Genomic DNA, 20652 nt, shown 5'->3' with positions numbered 1-20652 from the left:
ATCCGACGGGCACAAGAAGGCGAGGTGCGCAGCGGGCAAGGTGGATCGATCAGGTGGAAGATGACTTGCGGACCCTCCGTAGACTGCGTGGTTGGCGACGTGTAGCCATGGATACAACTAAAACTGTATTATAGAAAGTAAGGATGATAGTGTTATTCAAAAACTAAACAGCTAGTCCAAAAGATGAATTAAAAAAAGTTCTTAAGTCAATTTCTAGTTTGTAAACCGGAACCGGTTTTGTAACCTTTTGGAGGACCTGCATCAGATTCATACAAAATATATATCGTGATAAAAGATTATTTGGATACTATCTACACTTGTACAGAGTAGGGTAGTTCTTTTTCAACGTTATAAACATGTTTTTAAAAGCTGCTCATATTTTTATTACTCAGATGATTTCGGCAGCGAACAAAACGCTGATGGTGAATTCATTGTACTGGAAACATTCTCCATTTAGTATTGGGGATACGTACACTGGCTGAACTCTGTCGTCAAGTTCTGTAAGATATCCTGGACATTGTACCTGATCAACTCTGAACACAGTTCATTGCGCGACATTGCATCGTATTGAAAGGTGCTCAGCAGATTATGTGCCATATACAGTTCCATGTTGACGTGGCTCAACTCCATGTAGATATCCGAGAAGTACTGAAAAAGTGGAACGATATGTCATCGATCATCAAACAATGTGACTAAGTAAAACATTACCTCATTGATGCAGCTGGTAGATGTGGCAGCACAGATCTTGAGTTGCTTGTTCATCGAAGTTAAGTCACTCTTCACCAAATCCAAGATATCCTGCACAGGGCTCACAATGGTTGGCACGGTTTCTACTTCCGTTAGTAAACACACACCAAACTTGGAAAGCTGGCTGGGCACGTTGCTGGCCTTAGTGGAGATCTGTTCTGTGCAGATTTCCCCATTCTGTTGATAGGCAAAGGAAGAGACCAGCATGTTGAAATACTGCATGATCGTAGTCATGGTCTGTTGCATTCCATCGTTCAATCTGTACAAATCATAACCAATATTGGAGTTGATCGACTGTTCGCCATATTTGAACTGCATAGTGAACCACTCCATGTTCCACATTACGTTCTCCATGCTGGGTTGCGTGGCACCGTAGGAATCGTTCAACGCTTTGTACGTGGTGTTCACGAACAGTCCGAGTTTGTCGATCGAGTTCATGAACTTGTTGTGGGCAGCGATGAGATTTTTTGAGTAGGTCTTCATAACGCTCTCGATGCTTTTCAGACTTTTGGCCATTGTGCCTAGTCCTTGCGATCCGATGGATATAGCCGAGTACAGTGTAAAGACTCCTCCGCACAGGAAGCCCAGCACACAAACTACTGTCAGCCAATGTTTCATCGTTGAGTTGATTGATCTGCTGTGGAGGACGTTGCTGAAACACTTGAAGAGAACTGATGTCGAACAGCTAGAATGGGAAGATTATTTATAGTAAGTCAGATATACACTGAGGAACAATGAATAGCATTAACAGAAAAAGGTTGTCGAAGGAATTCATGTGATGACGAAACGTAATTTACTTACGCGTGAAATAATATCCGATACATATGTTTTGTATTATTCATTTGTTCTTAACCACATTTGCCTGATACAATAACCTACATATTGGTAAAATATATGTATGAATATTAAAATAGAAATTATTTCTAAATCAATAATTTGATTGTTCAGTATACACCTACTTCGTGAGTTTGCCAAAACAAATACATTTTAGTAGGGATGGAATAGCCTTTTCTAGTGAAACCGTTTGTTTCTTTGTTACGCGTCTTCTGGAACGTGATACTTTTCAGTTTAAAGACATCATTATTCCTAAAATTTAATAACAATGAAGCACATTCACATCGGATTCCAGATGATGGAAAGTTTTGAACGAATTTGCAATGTCTCATTTATCTTTAGTAAAATCCAATTGATTCCGAAAAATCCCCGTGATAATCCAAATAAGAATACTTAATATTGTTTCGGAGTGTGTTTGACGTCAGAATTTTCCAGCTTAGATATCTGGAGTTCGTTCAGAACAATATTTGGAGCGCTTCAACGATGGGAAAATGCTACACCCACGGAAACACATTTATTTCCATAATCATGAATTCAAAATTGAGAAATAAAAAAATCTTTGAAATTATAACTTATGAAATTATGGTTCTAGGTAAAAAGTTTATAGCACTGTGTAATGCTTCGATCAAATGCATGACCTGTTAACTCTTCGTCTACTTTGTTGCCAAGAAGCAAGGCCAAGACACTACTTGTAGACAAATTCAGACAAACGTCAAATACTTATTTTTTTGCTAATTTAAAAATAAAGTGGCTAGTAAACACCATGTCACACGTTCAAAAAGGTCTCTTATATTTTAAAGTATTTGTCTCTACATAAATGTATTCCATTGACAAACATTTTATTACGTGACGATGATCAGAAAACTATTACATTTTTGTATACACTAGGTCCATGTAGTGAGGTTTGTATGCTAACATCAACTTTAAATCGGGTGCACCCCTATACATTGCTATACATTAGAGGCATTGGTCAATATACTCAACCCTCGTTTCACGGCACTTATTGGCAGGGCGTAAAAGGAAGTTTTGCTTGAATCACTAGATTTTCATTGATTGATCTTTGGCCATTTTATTGATCTTTGGCCACTTTTGAATACGTTTCATAAAATTGTATAACATTTCTATGAAAACTTGGGAAAGATCCATTAATTACGTAACGCAAAAATTGGACTTTTCCAACCACCCTCCTCCCTATGTTATACTTTTTGTACGAAGCATCTGAAAATTTTGTATGGATCGTCACACTTCATTCAACTTCCCCTCCAAGCGTTACGTTATTTGTGGACGTTGTAACCAGTGGTGTGTTGATTTGTCCAAGATTGTTGAGATTTCCGTGGTTTTTGTATTCGTTTTTTTGTTGTATAGGTCATTGCGCGCAGCAAACCTAACTTCACTATTTTGACAGGTACTGGTCCTGTTGTTAACGTTTCGGACTTTCGGACTTGAAGACATTCCGTACATTCCGCATTCAAATATTGGTAATTATCGATAAGCTTAGGTAATTAACGATCAGAAAATCCAAAGAATGATAGAAGTATCTCAAAATTAAAATAAAGTCGTCTGTAAACAACAGGACCAGTACCTGTTAAAAGTCGTGTGTGACGTCACTGTGCAATGGAGTATATGCCTTGAAAATTATTGATCCATTGGGGTCTGTTCAAATATTACGTAACGCAATAGGGGGTGGGGGTAGTTTTATTTTTGTTACGATTTGTTACGCAAAATATAGGGGGTGTGGGTTCTTCGAACTACAGGGGTTAGACAAAAATGTTGAGATAAGTAAAATTATGTCGAAATTCAAATCAGCATAACTTTGCGTATAATAATCCGATTTTGATAAAACTAGAACTATCAGAAGCGGACACTCTTCTAGTATACTGTCCTTCTTCAAAACCTGAGATTGGTCCTTGACCACCGGATATATTTCGGGTTTTCCGAGGGTATGTTCAAGATGCATTTTTTCCATTGCTTGTCATTTTATGTGACGTTTACATTCATCATGTTTTATGCTTTCTCCAAAAACTAGAACTAATACGGCGACCAATCGTGGCTGTAGATCAAGAATCCATCTAAACTATGCAGAGATATGGCCATTTCCGTAAAAACGGTACCGGGAACATGATGAAATGATAACAGATCGGAATAATGCAAATATGAGCATCTGGCTTCATGGATTTGCGAGACGATGATTACAGAAACATTTCCAGAATGATAGGGTCCACTGCCACCCTTACAGCAGGTTCCATGGGCGTTCCAGGAGGGGCCGGTTTTGGCACCATCTGGAACCATGCCATTCATGTTTTCTCAAGACGATGAATGTAGGATCTTTATTAAAGATACATTTTGAGGACTGTAAGACTCTCTGGCCAATTTGTAACAGGTTCCTGGTGTTCTGCGAAAGTGACATTTGTTCAGGGTGTATGGCCAATCCCGTACCGTTTTCACGAAAATGGCCATATCTCTGCGTATACCTAATGGATTCTCGATCTGCAGCCAGCATTGGTCAGCATATTAGTTCTTGTTTCTGGGGAATGCATAAAACATGATGCCAGTAAACGTCATATAAAATGACAAGCAGAAGAAAAAATGTATTTTTAACCTATTCTCAGAAAACCCGGAACATATCCGGTGGCCAATGGCCAACCAGAGGTTTTGCATTGGGACAGTATACTAGAAGAGTTTCCGCGTCCGATGGTCCCAGTTTCATCAAAATCGGATCATTGTAAGCAAAGCTACGCTGATTTGAACTTCGACATTTTTTTGCATATCTCAACCTTTTTGTCTAACCCCTGTATTGTTAGGTTTAACAAGTTAATTTCATATAGAAAAAATATTCAATTTTTTATAAAAAATATTTATTGTCTTTAAAAAAAGCATGGAATATACTAAAAATAGTAATTTATTGCACAGTCTTTCAAATTCTACCAAAATTAAGATCTTTTTCCAAATACAGCATTTGTTCCGCGTTACGCGGGGGGGGGGTGAGGGTAGTTCTGAACATTTTTACGGATTGTTACGAGGGGGTGGGTTTTTTTAAACAACGTTTTTCGCGTTACGTAATATTTGAACAGACCCTTGAAACTTAATCCAATCTGCGCTAGATGTCTTTCGCCATACAAATTTCTGGCGGTTAACTCATGCTGGCTATTTGCGCATATACGATAGCGCCTGGATGTGGAAGCGGCGAGTAGAAAATCAGCCACTGCCAATAATGAATCGCCTGCTTTGAGCGTGCTTACAGCGGCACACTAGGAGTTAACTTTTGGAAATCAGTATGGCGAAAAGCATCTAATGCTTAATATTTCGAAAATGAGCACCTTAATAAAAAAAATATTTTGTAGGCGTAGTAGCGGACACCTTCCTACATAACTGGTACTAAATAGTTTTTCGTTGGAAGTTACAACTGTTGAGAAAACCCGCCTTAGATGCCTTTCGCCATACAAACTTCGGATGGTTAACTCATGTTGGCTATTTTTCACATATACGTTAGCGCCTGGTGCTGGCAGCGGCTGGTAGGAAACCAGCCACTGTATTTGATTCATTCATACCCAATCGACACCCACTGTTCCACTACTCAACACCAGGTGTATGCAAGGACATGGGAGGCCATGGTGGGTGGTGTACTGTGGACACCGATATGGCGAAAATGTGATGAGAGGAAAATGTAACGGCCATGCCTTTTCGCGCGAACGACCACCACCGCTAAATGGGAATGAATTATTGGCAGTGGCTGATTTTCTACTCGCCGCAGCCACATCCAGGCGCTATAGTATATGTACAAAATAACCAGCAAGAGTTAACCGCCAGAAATTTGTATGGCGAAAGACATCTAACGCTGGTTTTCTCAAAATTAGGAACTTTTCATGAAAAACTATTTGGTATCGGCTATGAGGGATGGTGTCCGCTACTACGCCTACCAAATATTTTTTCGATTAAAGTGCTTAATTTTGAGAAATCGAACCTTAGATGCCTTTCGCCATACTGATTTCAGAAAGTTAACTCCTAGTGTGCCGCTGTAAGTACGCTCAAAGCAGTCGATTCATTTTGAGAAATCGACCCTTAGATGCCTTTCGCCATACTGATTTCAGAAAGTTAACTCCTAGTGTGCCGCTGTAAGCACGCTCAAAGCAGGCGATTGCAACGCTTGCAACGAAGATCTGTGAAAGAAATGAATTGTGCGACATAGGAGGAAACATCCAGGACCCCTTTTGGCTGGACATTAGTGCACCCACATCAGCCTACGTGTACTCGGCCGTGGAGTGTTCTTGGAACCATTAACCAAGCAGCATATCGGTGGACCGCTTGCGTCCGAAGCTCGACACTACACGCTTTGCCATTCTGGTACGTCGTGGTACAACTGTCCAGACAACGCCATTTTGTGGATATTAACAACCCTGCAGGCATTCCTTGACTGGGTTCGAGGAGACAAGCCAGCATCGAAACCTCGAAGTAGTGTCCCCCACGAGGCAGTCCGAAACGGGTTATAATTGGAGCTACCCAATAGCGATGGTAGAGGAAGCGGTTGGAGTAGCGGAACGTGGAGGGGCCCCCACCGAAGAAAAGTTAGTGTCTTAGTCTACCTGAATGAATCGACTGCTTTGAGCGTGCTTACAGCGGCACACTAGGAGTTATCTTTCTGAAATCAGTATGGCGAAAGGCATCTAAGGTTCGATTTCTCCAAATTAAGCACTTTAATCGAAAAAATATTTGGTATGCGTAGTAGCGGACACCATCCCTCATAACCGGTACCAAATAGTTTTTCATGAAAAGTTCCTAATTTTGAGAAAACCAGCGTTAGATTTCTTTCGCCATACAAATTTCTGGCGGTTAACTCTTGCTGGCTATTTTGTGCATATACTATAGCGCCTGGATGTGGCTGCGGCGGGTAGAAAATCAGCCACTGCCAATAATTCATTGGGAATACGAAGAAGCAATAAGGGTACCTGTGTGTATAATTTGAAGAATTCGGTTTTGGTGTTCAAGTGGAAGAGTCCTGTATTTTTTTGGCCACGATAATCAAGCGCTTACGCCGACCCTGAGACAATTGAATTTCCTAGACCGGGCCAGAAATTGAACACAGCCTCCTTCAGCATTGGCTTGCTTGGCAGCCACGCATCTTCCCGCACGGCTAAGGAAGGCCTCTCAGAATATGTAGAAGTAGTTGTCAAAATTTGAATAGTCCCTTACAAATCCTTTATTATATCTGGCATTCTCTGTTGAATATTGTTTTCGCTTTTTTTTTCTTCCGACATTCGCACTAAGTGACCAGCCCACTGAAGTCTGTCGTATTTTATACGATTTACAATATTTTCTTCTTTGTATACTTGATACAACTCATGATTCATGCGTCTGCGCCACACACCATTTTTTAGTTTCCCTCCGAGTATTTTACGCAGCACTTTTCGCTCGAAAACCCCGAAAGCTCTCCGGTCCGCCTCTTTTAATGTCCATGCTTCATGTCCATAAAGGGCCACTGGTAGAATCAGAGTTTTGTATAGAGCAAATTTCGTTTGCGTCTGCATGTTGCGAGACGTAAGCTGGTTACGTAATCCGTAAAAGGCCCTATTCGCAGCAGCAATACGTCTTTTCACTTCACGGGAAACGTCATTGTCACATGTCACAAGCGTTCCAAGATAAACAAATTCTTCAACAACTTCAAACACATCCCCATCAAGCACTACTTCAGCACCAACACCACTAGGTCTTCCCCTATCTCTACCTGTCACCATGTACTTTGACTCGGTAGAGTTAATGATTAAGCCTATCCTCGCCGTCTACCTCTTCAGTGGGACAAAAGCCTCCACTACTGCTCTGCGATCGATTCCAATAAAATCGATGTCGCCCGCAAAGCCCAGGAGCATATACGACCGTGTGACCGTTGAACAATAAATTCGTAAGTGCATCACCCTGCTTCAATCCATCTAAGGTCACAAACAAGGTTGACACTTCGCCTGCAATCCGAATACTTGATTTAGAGCCATCCAGCGTTGCACGTATCGGTCTAATCAGTTTCGCCGGAAAACCATGTTCAGACATTATTTGTCACAGCTCATTTCTCTTCACTGAATGGTACGCTGCTTTGAAATCAATGAACAGATGGTGAGTCTACAAGTTGTACTCCCGGAATTTATCAAGGATCATCCGCAGGCTAAATATCTGATCCGTCGTTGATCGCCCCCCTTGAAAATCTGCCTGGTATTCGCCGACGAAGGACTCCTCAAGCTTTCTCAGCCTGTTAAACAGGATACGCGACAGGATTTTGTACGCCGAGTTCAGAAGGGTGATCCCTCTGTAATTGGCCCACTCTAGCCTGTTCCCTTTCTTATCTTCTTCTTCTTTTTATTGGCATCACCATCCCTACACTGGGACAGAGCCGCCTCGCAGCTTAGTGTTCATTAAGCACTTCCACAGTTATTAACTGCGAGGTTTCTGAGCCAAGCTACCATTTTTGCATTCGTATATCATGAGGTTAACACGATGATACTTTTATGCCCAAGGAAGTCGAGACAATTTCCAATCCGAAAATTGCCTAGACCGGCACCGGGAATCGAACCCAGCCACCCTCAGCATGGTCTTGCTTTGTAGCCGCGCATCTTACCGCACGGCTAAGGAGGGCCCTTTCTTATAGATTGGGCATATGTGGCCCTCCAACCAGCCGGCAGGCAGTTCTTCATCCTCCTATATTTTCTGGATAATGTGGTGGATTGATTGATGCAGCTGCCCACTTCCGTGTTTGAGAAGCTCGACCGGGATCTCGTCCCAGCAGCTTTACTGCTTTTCATCTCGTTCAGAGCCTTCTTAACCTCGTCCAGCGTTGGTGGTTCCACAGCTTGACCGTCGCCGACAATGTCCATCCTGCTCCTCAATACACCTTCATTTTCACCGTTCAACAAATCTTCGAAGTGCTCCTTTCACCTGGCTGCCACTATAGTCTTGTCTGTTAGCAAATTCCCCTCTCGGTCATTGCACTTGGCGGGCACTGGCGTTTCTATCCATGTTCTCCTGCGCTTCAGCTATCACACTCTCTTCGTGTTGCCTTTTTTTCTGCGGTTGATTCGTTTCTTTCTGCTCTTGCTACACTATACTGCTGTCTGTTGGAACGGGTACGAGCCACTAGCATTCAATTCCTAGCAAGTTGTAGTTACAGCTTCGTGGATATTTTCCCACAATCTGTTGACATCACCAGATCCGGTGGCATCTCCTATCCGCTCGTCCACTATCGTGTTTGCGGATAATATTACGTGCGAAGTAGGTACTGCTTATTGCCATCCCTCTAGCAGCAGCAAAGGCTATAAGTCGCAGACCATTATCGTTGGTAGCGGAATGAATGCTTTCCGTACCAATGACAGGGCGAAAGAAACTTTTTCTTCCGGTCTGCGCATTTGCATCCCCGATGACAATCTTCACATCGTGTGTTGGGCTCTCTCCGTAGGCCTTATCAAGGCTCTTATAGAACTCATCCTTCACGTCATCAGGCTTATCGTTCGTTGGGGCATAGATGCTGATCAGGATATAGTTGAAGAATTTGTACTTCATTCTCAACACGTAAATGTGGTCGCTTATCGGCTTCCACCGGATAACACGCTTCATCTGCTTCCCGATCACCATGAAGCCAACTTCTCGTTATGCTCTGTCACCGCCGCTATAGTAGATGTGGTAATTGAATGAAGTGTTTGCTATGGGATCCACCGCCCGGAATTCACGTTCCCCAGTTCTGGGCCACCGTATTTCCTGGATTGCTGCCACACTCACGCCGACCTTCTGCAGCTCACGAGCCAGGAGCCCAACACGTGCGGGTTAATTCAAAGTTCTCACGTTCCAAGATCCGACTTTCCAATCGTTGTCCTTTATTCGTGGCCGGGTCTGTTGCCGTTGAAATGGTGATTGATGTTGCACGGAAGCTAGTATTGATATCTCGCAATCCATAAGATTTTGAATGTTGTTCTCTTCTATACAGTTGATTGACTGGTAAGGAAATACACTTGTGGTTAGATAGCTGTTAGATTTATAGAGTTACCGTATTCTACAAAGTTTTACGGATGGTGAGAATATCACAATGGTCAGTTTAATGTTCATTTATTGGGAGAAACTTTTGTATGAGGACTTATCGGCTATGTTAGATATTTAGAAATCAGCCAGTGTAAGTAAATTGCTGTTTCTTATAAAACTTTTCAGTTAATCAGAATATAGGTTAGGTTGGGTATCTCCAAATCTGATTTTGAAAGTTCCATTAGATTCAGACAAATGGTACCGATGACTGGCATATACTGGTTTAAACAAAAGTCACTCCATGAACCTTCTATAAGGTTCTACTTAAATACTTTGTACACAGAGAAACAGACGTCTCACTTAGAACAAAATGCAATCAAAATCATCACGAAAACATTAATGCCCAATGCTAAATTAAATTCACTGTGTGGGGACAAATGGCAACCAGATGGCGGTAGTGAGCAAACGTCAATAACAAGCAAAATCGATGTAAGCGCCATCAGTATCCGATTGACCAATTACAAAAAAATGAATCCACCGTTAAAAAGGTAAACGAAGAAACATGTGTTGAGTAAATCGTCTGTTTCACTGTGCTTTGTATGCTAGGCAATTTTAAGTTCGAGATCACCATATAAAAGGGGTCTGCTTAACCGAAAGAAATCAGTTCAGTTTTCGTCTGCGATAAATCAATAGTCTAATAAGTGAATCAGTGGCATATCACATCATCCTGTACAGTGCAGCATCAAACTTTTACACAAATGAACCGCTGGAATACCGTTTCTGATACGGCCTCTTGTCCTCGAGGAACTACTCAACTGAACCCGGAAGGGGCTCAGTCCAAAACCCCCGGTTGCTGGTCTATAGCCAACGGCCACCTATGGGGTGGGCACGCAAGGCCTCTTTAGGTTCTCGAGCCCTAGGGTCGGTGATGGTTATGGGGAGGTTTTCGGACCTTGCTAGTATCTGTAGATCGGGAGGCTAGCTTTATAAACTCTTTAATTCCTACGATTTTGTACAGGGTGATAAAACTTTGGAGTGGCGGCAGGCGACTGACGGCAAAGTGATGAAATGCCGTCGAAGCGATGAAGCGTTGACAGGGCGGGATGCCGGATGCACGATGGGGCGTCGGCCGGGCGGAATGCCGGACGAGCGATGGGACACCGAACGGGCGAAATGCCAGACAAGTGATGGGGCGTAACACGTGTCAAGGCACTTGGCCGGAAGACGATCTGTGCTGTGGAGTCACCTACACTAGATGAGGTTAAAAAAGCTGTTGAAGAGCTGAAAAACAATAAGGCTGCGGGGGAAGGACCAGCTCCCGGCTGAACTTCTCAAACATGGCAGTGAGCAGCTTTATGAAGTTCTGCACCATATTATGTCGAAAATATTGGAAGACGAGGACATGCCTGCTGGCTGGTTGGACAGTTCTTTATGGGTTTTTACAGTAGAGCAACAGAGAGGAGGAGATGGCGGCCATGTTTCACTCAAACTCAGACAAATAGCAATGGGGTTTCCCATAGGAGGGAAGAGCAGAATTTGCTTCGATTTTGACCGCTTGAATAGTCCTTCGTCGGCGAATACCTAGCAGGTTTTCGTGAGGGCCGATCAACGACGGATCAGATGTTTACCCTGAGACAAATCCTTGATAAATTCCGGGAGTAAAACTTGCAGACACATTATCTTTTTATTGATTTCAATGCGGCGTACGGTTCAGTGAAACGGAATGAAGTATGGCAAATTCTGCTTGAACATGGTTTTCCGGCGAAACTGATACGGCTGATTCGTATAACGTTGGACGGATCGAAATCAAGTGTAAGGGTTGCGGATGAAATATCGACGTCATTTGTTACCTTAGATGGATTAAAGCAGGGTGATGCACTCTCGAACCTACTGTTCAATATAGCGCTCGAGGGAGCGATTAGGAGAGCTGGTGTGCAAAGAAGCGGTACCATTATCACAAGATCGCATATGCTCCTGGGATTTGCGGACGATATCGATATTATCGGGAGCCGTACCGTGGAAGAGGCTTTTGTGCCTTTTAAGAGGGAGACAGCAAGGATTGGACTCACGATCAATACCGAAGAACACGGTCGCTGGCAATCAACGTGGATTCATTAGTGGTGGTTGTAGCGAAATGGTGCTGGATGGTAAAAATTTTGAAGTGTAGAAGAATTAGTTTATCTTGATACATTAGTGACGTGCGATAATTATGTTACCTGCGAGGTGAAAAGACGTATTGCAGCTGCAAATAGGGCTTATTACTGACTTCGTAACCAGCTTAAGTCCCGTAGTCTGCAAACGAAAACAAAACTCGCGCTGTATACTACTCTGATTCTTTTGGTGGCTTTCTACGGCCATGAAACATGGACGTTAAAGGAGGCTGATCGGAGAGCTTTCGGAGCGTTTAAGCATAAGGTGCTGCGGGCAATACTCGGCGGTAAACAGGAGAACAGTATCTGGCGGCGTCGCATGAATCACAAGTTGTACCAAGTGTATAAAGGGCTGGATATTATTAAGCTTATTGAACACGGCAGAATACGGTGGGCTGGTCACGTTGTTTGTATGCCGGAAGAACGTCCAGCGAAGATAATATTTAGTAGAGAACCCGGAAGAGGCCGCAGGCTACGTGGAAGGCCGCGTACACGATGGCTTTTTGCAGTTGAAGAGGACCTGAGGGCGCTCAATGTTCAGGGCGACTGGAAGCGATTGGCCCAGGATCGAGTCCAGTGGAGAAGGATACTCCATTCGGCGTAGGTTCATCGAAGAGCTGTAGCCCATCAAGTAAGTATGGTTCTACATGTGGCGTTAAAGTTGCAGTGGACGGAAACCGATAAAAGCTCATTGTGCCATCCCTGCCCTTGGCCGAATGTATTATAAAAGCTTTTTTATATTGTACGTGGATTTCCCTATTGGACCCGACCGTTCGAAATAGTCGCTCCTTGAACGGTCGATGAAATCGCCGTTTTCACCTTCACATCCGTCTTCATAGTAAAATCTGTCAAAACTGACAAGTCTGCCACGTGTTTTTTGCTGTTTCCCTAGGACTTTTCTTTCCTTTTCCGATGTTTTGACATCTGTTTTGATAGACAAGGAGCAAAAAACAAGGTAATCTACCAAACATTTATTGAGTTCGGCAAACCTTGCTGGAAAAGGGAATGTTTGAAATAGGCAAGTGAACCGACCTTCGAATCCATTGGTCAAGTAAATCCACAATATGATACTTTGTGATATGATGTTTGGAGGTCTTCGGAAAATCCAAACTTTCCTGGAAGACTACGAACTTATCAATTGCGACACAGAATTAAAGTAGAAGTTTGTGTAAAAAGCAAGAATTGCAAACATGTTGAAAATGCTTTAAAACCTTTAAACAAACCCACAGATGTTATTCACATAGGGAATTTATTTCATTATTAATAACATGCTCTAATGACGCTGCCAATTTCAGATTTAGCTAAATGTAATAGTTCAAGGTGCCACATGTTTATATAAAAACAAAATTGTGCATAACATGTGAAAAAAGTTATTAACAAATTAGTTCCATGTCATCGAAATGGCATTTCCCATCACTGTTCATATACCAAAAACTTTCGTGAAATGGATGCTTTCAACGGATCTGTGTCATTTTTTAATGCTCTCGTGCATGCTAACTGCTGAAAAAAAAATACAAAAATGAGAAACAACGCAATTTGCACTTTAGTTCTCTATTTTTTAAATGATATTTATATGGGTACATGTAATGAATTCAAGAAACAGTAACCCAATTTGTTCTGTACTAAAGCTCCATCTATACTTACGTCAACAAACTTTTTACAAAAAGCGCGGCATCGAGAAGATTGTGGTATGCCCAGTGAAGCCGTTTGTACGCTTAAGGAACCTTTAAGGTGTTAGACATAACCCTACTCCCGAAGACCACTTTATCAAGAAGACTGGCAGCTCTGGCATTTTTCCATACAAGCGGCCAACTTCATTGCCGGCAGAGCCTCTTCTGAGTTGAAGTGGTAGCTTGTTATCTGTGTGGTAGTGATCTTAGCTAGCTGAAGTTAATGAGTTCTAATAAAGGTGCGGAGGAAGTCGCTGTCTGCTAGTGTTAGTTAACTATCAACAAATAACTTTCAGGGTAGATTTTTTCCACAGTAGGGACGAGTAGAGTTCTACTCTAAATTGCTTCGACATTGACAGATACAATACTTGCGATCTCTCTCGCAATATGTCAAAATTTTTGTCATGAAGCGTGTATACAAACTATTTTCGCAAATCGCCAGTACCAATCAATTTACATTGGCCATCCACGATTATGCCCTTCAGATAATTGCCTAGCTTCTGGCTATTAGTCAACCAGCACCACGAACCCTCCCCGCTTGGTTCAGCGGGTTACAAAATTTCTCTTTAATGTTTATTTTGCTGATGATCTACCAACACAAGCAAACGTCGATAAACCCCGCACCTTTATTATTTGCAATGAAATATAGCTGTCAACCCACAAAACAAACCACACGGAATCACAAATCAGCTCAGTTTTGTACAGGCAGAAAAAATTCTCGTAAAACTGAGATTGAAACAAAAAGGGGTTTTCGTGGCAATTCAGAAAAAAACACAAGGAACAAATTCGGAATTATTATTTGTATGAACATCTCGCATGGGCAGTTCCTTAGTACTTAACACCAATCAAGAGAGAAAGAGAGTCAGAAAACTATCTGGGTGTAAGTTAAAAATTGATGTTTACTTAGTTTTATTTGCTTTAAACATATTTCTTTGGGGTCTTATTTGCGTTCTTATCTGTTTGTCTACAAAATAAAGTGTTGTGATTAAAAAACAAATTTGAACCTATTGGAACCTTTGAAACATAAAAACTGAAAAGCGATAAAATGATTTTTTTTGCCTAGGAAAATTTTTAATCTGTCTAAATTCTGGCTTGCTCCGAGGTAACATAATCACAGCTAGTGAACCAACATTCTGAATATTTTCCGTTCTTTCTATATATTAACATCTATTTTTGTTATCTATTATCTGAATTTTCTCAATAAATTATTGGTTGGTTGGTAATGGCTGGTTTCCTACTCGCCGCTGCCAGCATCCAGGGGCTAACGTATATGTGCAAACAGCCAGTATGAGTTAACCACCGGGTATTTGTATGGGGAAAAACATCTAACGCGGGTTATCTCAAAGTTTTCAAGGAACTTTTCAAGTAAAACTATTTATAAACTACTAGTTATGTGCACGCCCGTTTCAAATCACTCAGAGACAGAGTAAAAATGTATTGACATCTCTTTTTTTTTGACGGAAATCTTACTCATTTTTCGTAAAAAAAACGTTCCACTTGTCAAATTTTAACTATAAGTTAAACGAATCGGTAGAATGGTTCACAGCCTAAGCCTACCACATATTTTTTTGTTGAAGGTGCTTTATTTTGAACCTTAGATGCCTTTCGCCATACTGATTTCAGAAAGTTAACTCTTAGTGCGCCGCTGGAAGCACGCACAAGGTGGGTGATTCATTTTCTACTATGTCTAGGATAGCATAACCTTTTCGAACTTTTGGCTTTTTAGGCAAGGTAATAATAAAGATAAGAAAAATCTAAAAAGTAAATTGTTTCAAATCATATCATGAACACAGTCTGCAGTCGAGATGTGAAGGAAATCAACAGGTCCGTACAGAAATTAACATAGAGTGTGGCACTTTCATCAGTTCAAGACCAAATTCCGAATATTATTCGGCCTAAAGTTATGCTGATCACATAAAATGGAAATACGTTTAATCTCAGTGTGCTTCTCGAGAGTTTTTTCGAAGCATAATTTAAATGTGGTTTTCATATATTTTGATTGATCGTGTAACTGACTATACAGTGTCAACTCACTCACACAAACAAACATAGTACCACCTCGGCTCACCGACAGCGCTGCTAACAGTGTCGCCCGATTTCAGACTGTGTTGCCAGTCTTCTTGATAATGTGTCTTCGCTACTCCTTAAATCCATGAATCTGCCCAGTTCGTTTTTACACTGCATTTTATTTAACGTTAACAAATGAAGAGTTCACGTGAAGCGAAAAGAGGAGGATTTTTCAGGCAACTATGGATCCAAAGACAGCACTTGTAGCCAATTGTCACCACTAGCCCTAAATGTTCGGGTTTAGGATTATTAAATTTTGATTTAATTTGGAATTATTGAAACCAGGGAGAGTGTTATTGATAACCTCGCTCCGTTATCGATACCAAATTTAATAAACAACACATTTTTGTCTAGGATACGCATACTGTTTTTGATACATTAAATGAAAGCTGGTACATCATTATAGTATACAACTGGTATATCAGCATACTACTTTTATTGCTGACAACTCTTTAGAAGTTGAGGAAAATTAATTTGACGAGATATAATATTGATTTTCTTCGGTATCATGCAGTTACGTCTTAAAAAAGGCGTAACACCAAAACGGGCCCTGCGATTTTTTTTTCAAATTTCGTCCAGAGAAGCAGTATAGCCCCAGAATTCAGCTCCAGGTATTAGTTTTGATGGAGAATTTTTATGTTAATAACGGTCAGGGGAGCATCGTGCTATAGCGCATGGATGTGGCAGCGGCGGGTAGAAAATCAGCCACTGCCAATAATTCATTGGAATATAACAAAAAGTGTGTGAATGTGAACATATTTTCATTTCAAATACCGTGGTATTTCGATCAAATGCGAAACAATCAATGGATTCATGCAGTCATTATTCAAACAATCACCTCAGAACTGCTCTACGTTTAACGCGTACAAGTAGTAAGAAACCTCGATAAACCCACTACGTCATACATCTGTTCATGATCACAATGCTCTTATTTAGAAAAAAGTGATTCTTATTATGGTATAAAAGCACCTCCGCCTGCCCCATACGATCATCAGTTAACTTGAATCCATCGGTACTTGTTCCTTGTTGTGGCTGCGCGATACACATTCTAGCCATGAAATTTCATTTCGTTCTCGTGGGAACTGTGTGCCTGTTTTGCGGAATACAAGCCCAGACTCTTGACACCACCGTTGCAAATGCCATAAGTACTTCCAAGTTCAACATGGCCACTACAATCCAGCAGGTTAACAACACAATCAACAGTGCCGACCAGATAGTTTTGACAGCATGGAACCAATACGGTCAATCCATGGTAGACCTCTACAACTCGTATTACACCCGCTTCTCCGTTTACACTACAATTGATTTGAGTTACTTCGCGAACGCCATCACCAATATACAGAACACCATTAGCTATCCTCCTATGCTAATCCAAGACCCACAGGTCAGTTATGCATTCTCAAACGTCCAAGCTAGCGCTCAACAGGTTGAAGATACTCTCACTACAGCGGCTGCCAGCATTACCAACGCAGCTTGCGTTTCTCCTTGCACCAGCAAAAAATTAGCCTCCTGCACAACTAAACACGGTGCTAAATTGACCGCTGATCCAATTACTATGGACCGTGTGACAGATTGCATCGCTGCAGAAAAATCCCGATACGCCAAAATCGGTACGGATATGGCATCGCAATACAGCAATGTGCTCACGAGCGCTGTCAATTACCTTGCGGTGGTGAACGTCTGTGACACTCCGGCACCGGAAGCTTTGATCAATGCATCTGCGAATTATGGACCTCCATCGACGCAATGTCTGGAAAACGTAAGTTTATTGCTTTTATCCAGCTTTTCGCGCGCGGCAATGGTTGCTGTTTTTTTGACACTTTTCTAGGTAGCCAAGTGTCAAAAAACGTCAGCCATTACCGTGCGCGAAATGCTGGATGCCTCCATATAATTGTTTCACAGCAGTAAATTCTCGATCCTTTTGCATCCAACAGTTCCTCCAAAGATTGAATGGCGTACCAATGAACACCTACGTCGCCGACTCCATGCGATTCCCTCAGACTCAATTGGTTAGCTACCGAATGGAGCGTTGCGCTAAACTTGTGGCGTTGGATATCGCGGATCGTGTCGCCAAAGTGTTGGGTGACTTCAACAGTTGTTTGGGATAATATTTTTATGAAGTAATAATCGAAAAAAAATGTAATGATAATTCGAAGTCAGAGAACCCTCATAAATAAATAAATAAAACGTATCGTGGGAGACTAACTACCCTTGACATTCGCGCACACGCGCTGTTATATTTTGTACAACACATACGGAAATTTCGCCGCCATTTTTTTTGGCTGAGTCAAATATCTACATGAAACCCACGTGCATTCCTCAAATCACTAAACCTGCAGCACACTAAATAATTTCCGGTAATATCTGGCCTGAAGCAACCTCCGGGAATCCGATGATACGGAGTAATAGTTGAAAGTTTTTACCACTGGGCAAACATCCAAATACCTCGAAATTTGTGAGATTTAGAAAGCTGACGTCTTCTATAAAGTTGTTCAGGTAAGAACCATTGATAGAGGTCAGTTTAGTTTGGAATTCAACCGCTCGGCGGCGCTAGTGTATGAGGAATTAATTGTGTGGTGAAATATCTCGCAAACTATGTAAGGGAGGTTAAAACCATTATGATGGAGGTAAAGTTATTTGGGAATTCAACCGCTTGGAGGCGCTAGTGTAATGAGGTATAATTTGTAAAGTTAGATATCCTAGATAGCTTTTTACTTTTCAACGTAATTTATGCAAACTTTGTGTTATTTGGTAGTCCAAAAAGTCGGATATGCATTGCCAGTGAGTAGTCATATAAAAAAAATCACAGAGAACACGTAATAAAGCTTTTTTGAAAAGTCGTGAAAATGGATTTCAAAAAGTGACAGGGCAATACGCCCCACGTTTCATAGTCCTTCTTTAGTATTTTATCAATCTGATAATAAAAAGGTTACAAATCCTTATGTGCTTGACATTGAAAAACCAACATAAGTCCATTTAAGCAGGTTTGAATTACATTCCAATAGTTTCCATATTATTTGGAAGACACTGCTGCAGGCTCGCCGCGCTTGTGTTCAGTTGGTAAGGGCAAATTGTCCTGCCTTCACTGGGGCGTTTTGACCGGTGAAACATATTTTCAAAAAAACGTTACATTTTTGAAGATGGAAGCTATTTTATATCATATTAACCACTGAGAAAAGTTATTCCAGTGCAAGTTTTGCGGACAGTGTGCTAGCGTCGCTCCAGAATGTTGAGCAAACAAACACGAATAGTTACATCAAAACTGTAACTTTTTGTATTTTGCTAACATTTTTATTATGTAATACAAAAATACTTTACAAATAGTTTTCTTGAAATCAAAGGGGACGTTTTGTCCAGCTGTGGTGCATTATACCGTACCGTCTTACCCTATGTATGGTCTAGTAAGGATATTAACCGCTTGGCTGTATTTGTGTTTTAGAAATCACTTGTTAGAACAGATATGTTGCAATTTATGGAATTTAGAAATCTTCTACAAAGTTGTTCTGATGATGAAAGGCAATTTGGAGATATGTCTAGTTAGGACATGTCTTGCTTGAATTTTCTTGGCGGTTGGTTGTGTATGAAGAATTTCTTGAAAGAAATTTAGAAAGTAATCCCAGGTATCCGTAAGCATTTGACTAAAGCCGTACGTGCAACTGTAACGCTATCACAGAGCTAACAAGCTTTATACTGGCTCTATAATAGCTCTATATACCTAAAAAGGCGAATTATAGTGCTAATAATTCTCTGGGATATCGTCTTTTATAATATTCTTTGAGTGGTAAAAGTCAATATGGATGCTCGTTTAGTAAGAAAAGTAATGGCTTGATAGCGCTAGTGTATGTGGAATTACTTTATGCTTAATATCTTAAGATTTCGAAATATGCCGTCTTAGACAGCATTGCTAAGCTTGGGGGCAAATTTAATTTGGAATTTGTTTACTGTATATGGCTTATGGAATCATTTGTTAGAATGAATATCGCCAACATTTTTTGAAGTTTTTTGTTGTGCGTTTTGGTGGCAAAACCCCGAAAGATTTGGTCATTATGAATATTGAGATATCAGAAATAAAATTCTTCCCCAATACTAGATACTGGAGCAAAACCGATGCGCGCGCCACGAGTGAGTGATTGGCCAACTAATAATTATTTCAATTGAACGGTAAATCAACGATGAAAATTTCACGAGTGTTATGTCTGTTTGTCTGTGATTTTACCAAACTTATGTTTCGACCTGTTAATCAAACAGGGTAAACAAATATTGCGATGAAACCGAAACATTTTTTTTGCGAAAATTTTGTTTTTAAATATCTCTAATTCTATATGTAGAAAGATTGAAAACATGTTCAACAAAAACGCGTATTTTGGCAATACCAAAAGGTGCTGAAGGTGGTTTACTAAGTGTTTGGTTCGACCGCAATATGCTTCTACCCTGTAAATCAGTATCAACGGAACTTAGACAAAATTCAAGTTTTTCTGAGCTCTTAAAACTTAAACTTAACTTAACCTAATTTATACTAAGGGTACAAGGAGCTAATTGCAATAGAAGATTGCAACGATTTTTGTATAAAATTATAAATTATTTTGTTGGACATTTGTTGCAATGTTTCAATATTAGAAATTCTATGAAGTTCATTGGTACTATACCACGGAGGCAGCTTCAGAACCATTTTCAAAATTTTATTTTGAATCCTCTGAAGTGCCTTCTTTTTGGTATTGCAGCAACCAGCAACTATTGGCACAGCATACAACATGGCCTATCTAAAAATTTGTTTGTAAATCAAAAATTTGTTCTTACGACAAAGTTTTGATTTTCTGTTTATAAGGATATAGACACTTAATATATTTGTAACATTTGGCTTGAAGGCCTTCAATGTGATTTTTCAAAGCTAATTTTTGGCCTAGCAGAAGTCCTAAATATTTAGCTTCGCGAGACCAATTCATAGTGACAATATGTCTGCTAGAACGGCAACGGCACGGCAAATGCTGGGTAAAGCGTACCATTGGTACTTCGCATACCTGAAGGAATAAAATAGACCCCATCTCGCGGTCCTTAGCCTCTTACCCAGCAACTCCTATCCCTACCTCCCCGCGGTGCTGGCCGGTATACGAGCAACCTTAGGGAAGATCGGGTAACCAACCCCGGTGGGAACTATGGTCGTATGCTGACAGTGAAGGGGGGGGGGTGTTGCTCCT

General features: G+C 41.0%; 2 protein-coding genes across 4 annotated transcripts in view; one reads left to right on the top strand and one right to left on the bottom strand.

Moving 5' to 3' along the window:
* Window positions 1-371: 371 nt before the first annotated feature.
* Window positions 372-20652, bottom strand: part of LOC134214250 (uncharacterized) — a 121398-nt gene continuing 101117 nt past the window's right edge. For 2 of the 3 annotated variants that reach the window (XM_062693658.1, XM_062693657.1), the window contains exons 2-4: window positions 1549-1622; window positions 709-1432; window positions 372-648 (exon numbers count right to left, since the gene is read on the bottom strand). In XM_062693658.1, the coding sequence (XP_062549642.1) occupies window positions 454-648; window positions 709-1432; window positions 1549-1589 (960 nt within the window). In that variant the 5' untranslated portion in view covers window positions 1590-1622 and the 3' untranslated portion in view covers window positions 372-453. The remainder of the gene's footprint in view (window positions 649-708; window positions 1433-1548; window positions 1623-20652) is intronic. The other variant, XM_062693659.1, reaches the window with a different exon arrangement.
* On the top strand, window positions 16463-17672 carry LOC134214249 (uncharacterized). Its single transcript, XM_062693656.1, has 2 exons — window positions 16463-17216; window positions 17392-17672. Exons 1-2 carry the CDS (start codon window positions 16512-16514, stop codon window positions 17563-17565), a joined length of 879 nt encoding a protein of 292 aa, XP_062549640.1. The 5' UTR covers window positions 16463-16511; the 3' UTR covers window positions 17566-17672.

The sequence above is a fragment of the Armigeres subalbatus genome, chromosome 2, assembly GCF_024139115.2.
Source record: "Armigeres subalbatus isolate Guangzhou_Male chromosome 2, GZ_Asu_2, whole genome shotgun sequence".
Taxonomy (NCBI): Eukaryota; Metazoa; Arthropoda; class Insecta; order Diptera; family Culicidae; genus Armigeres; species Armigeres subalbatus.
Note: the sequence above shows the minus strand (reverse complement) of the source record. Positions and strands in the feature narration are given on the sequence as shown.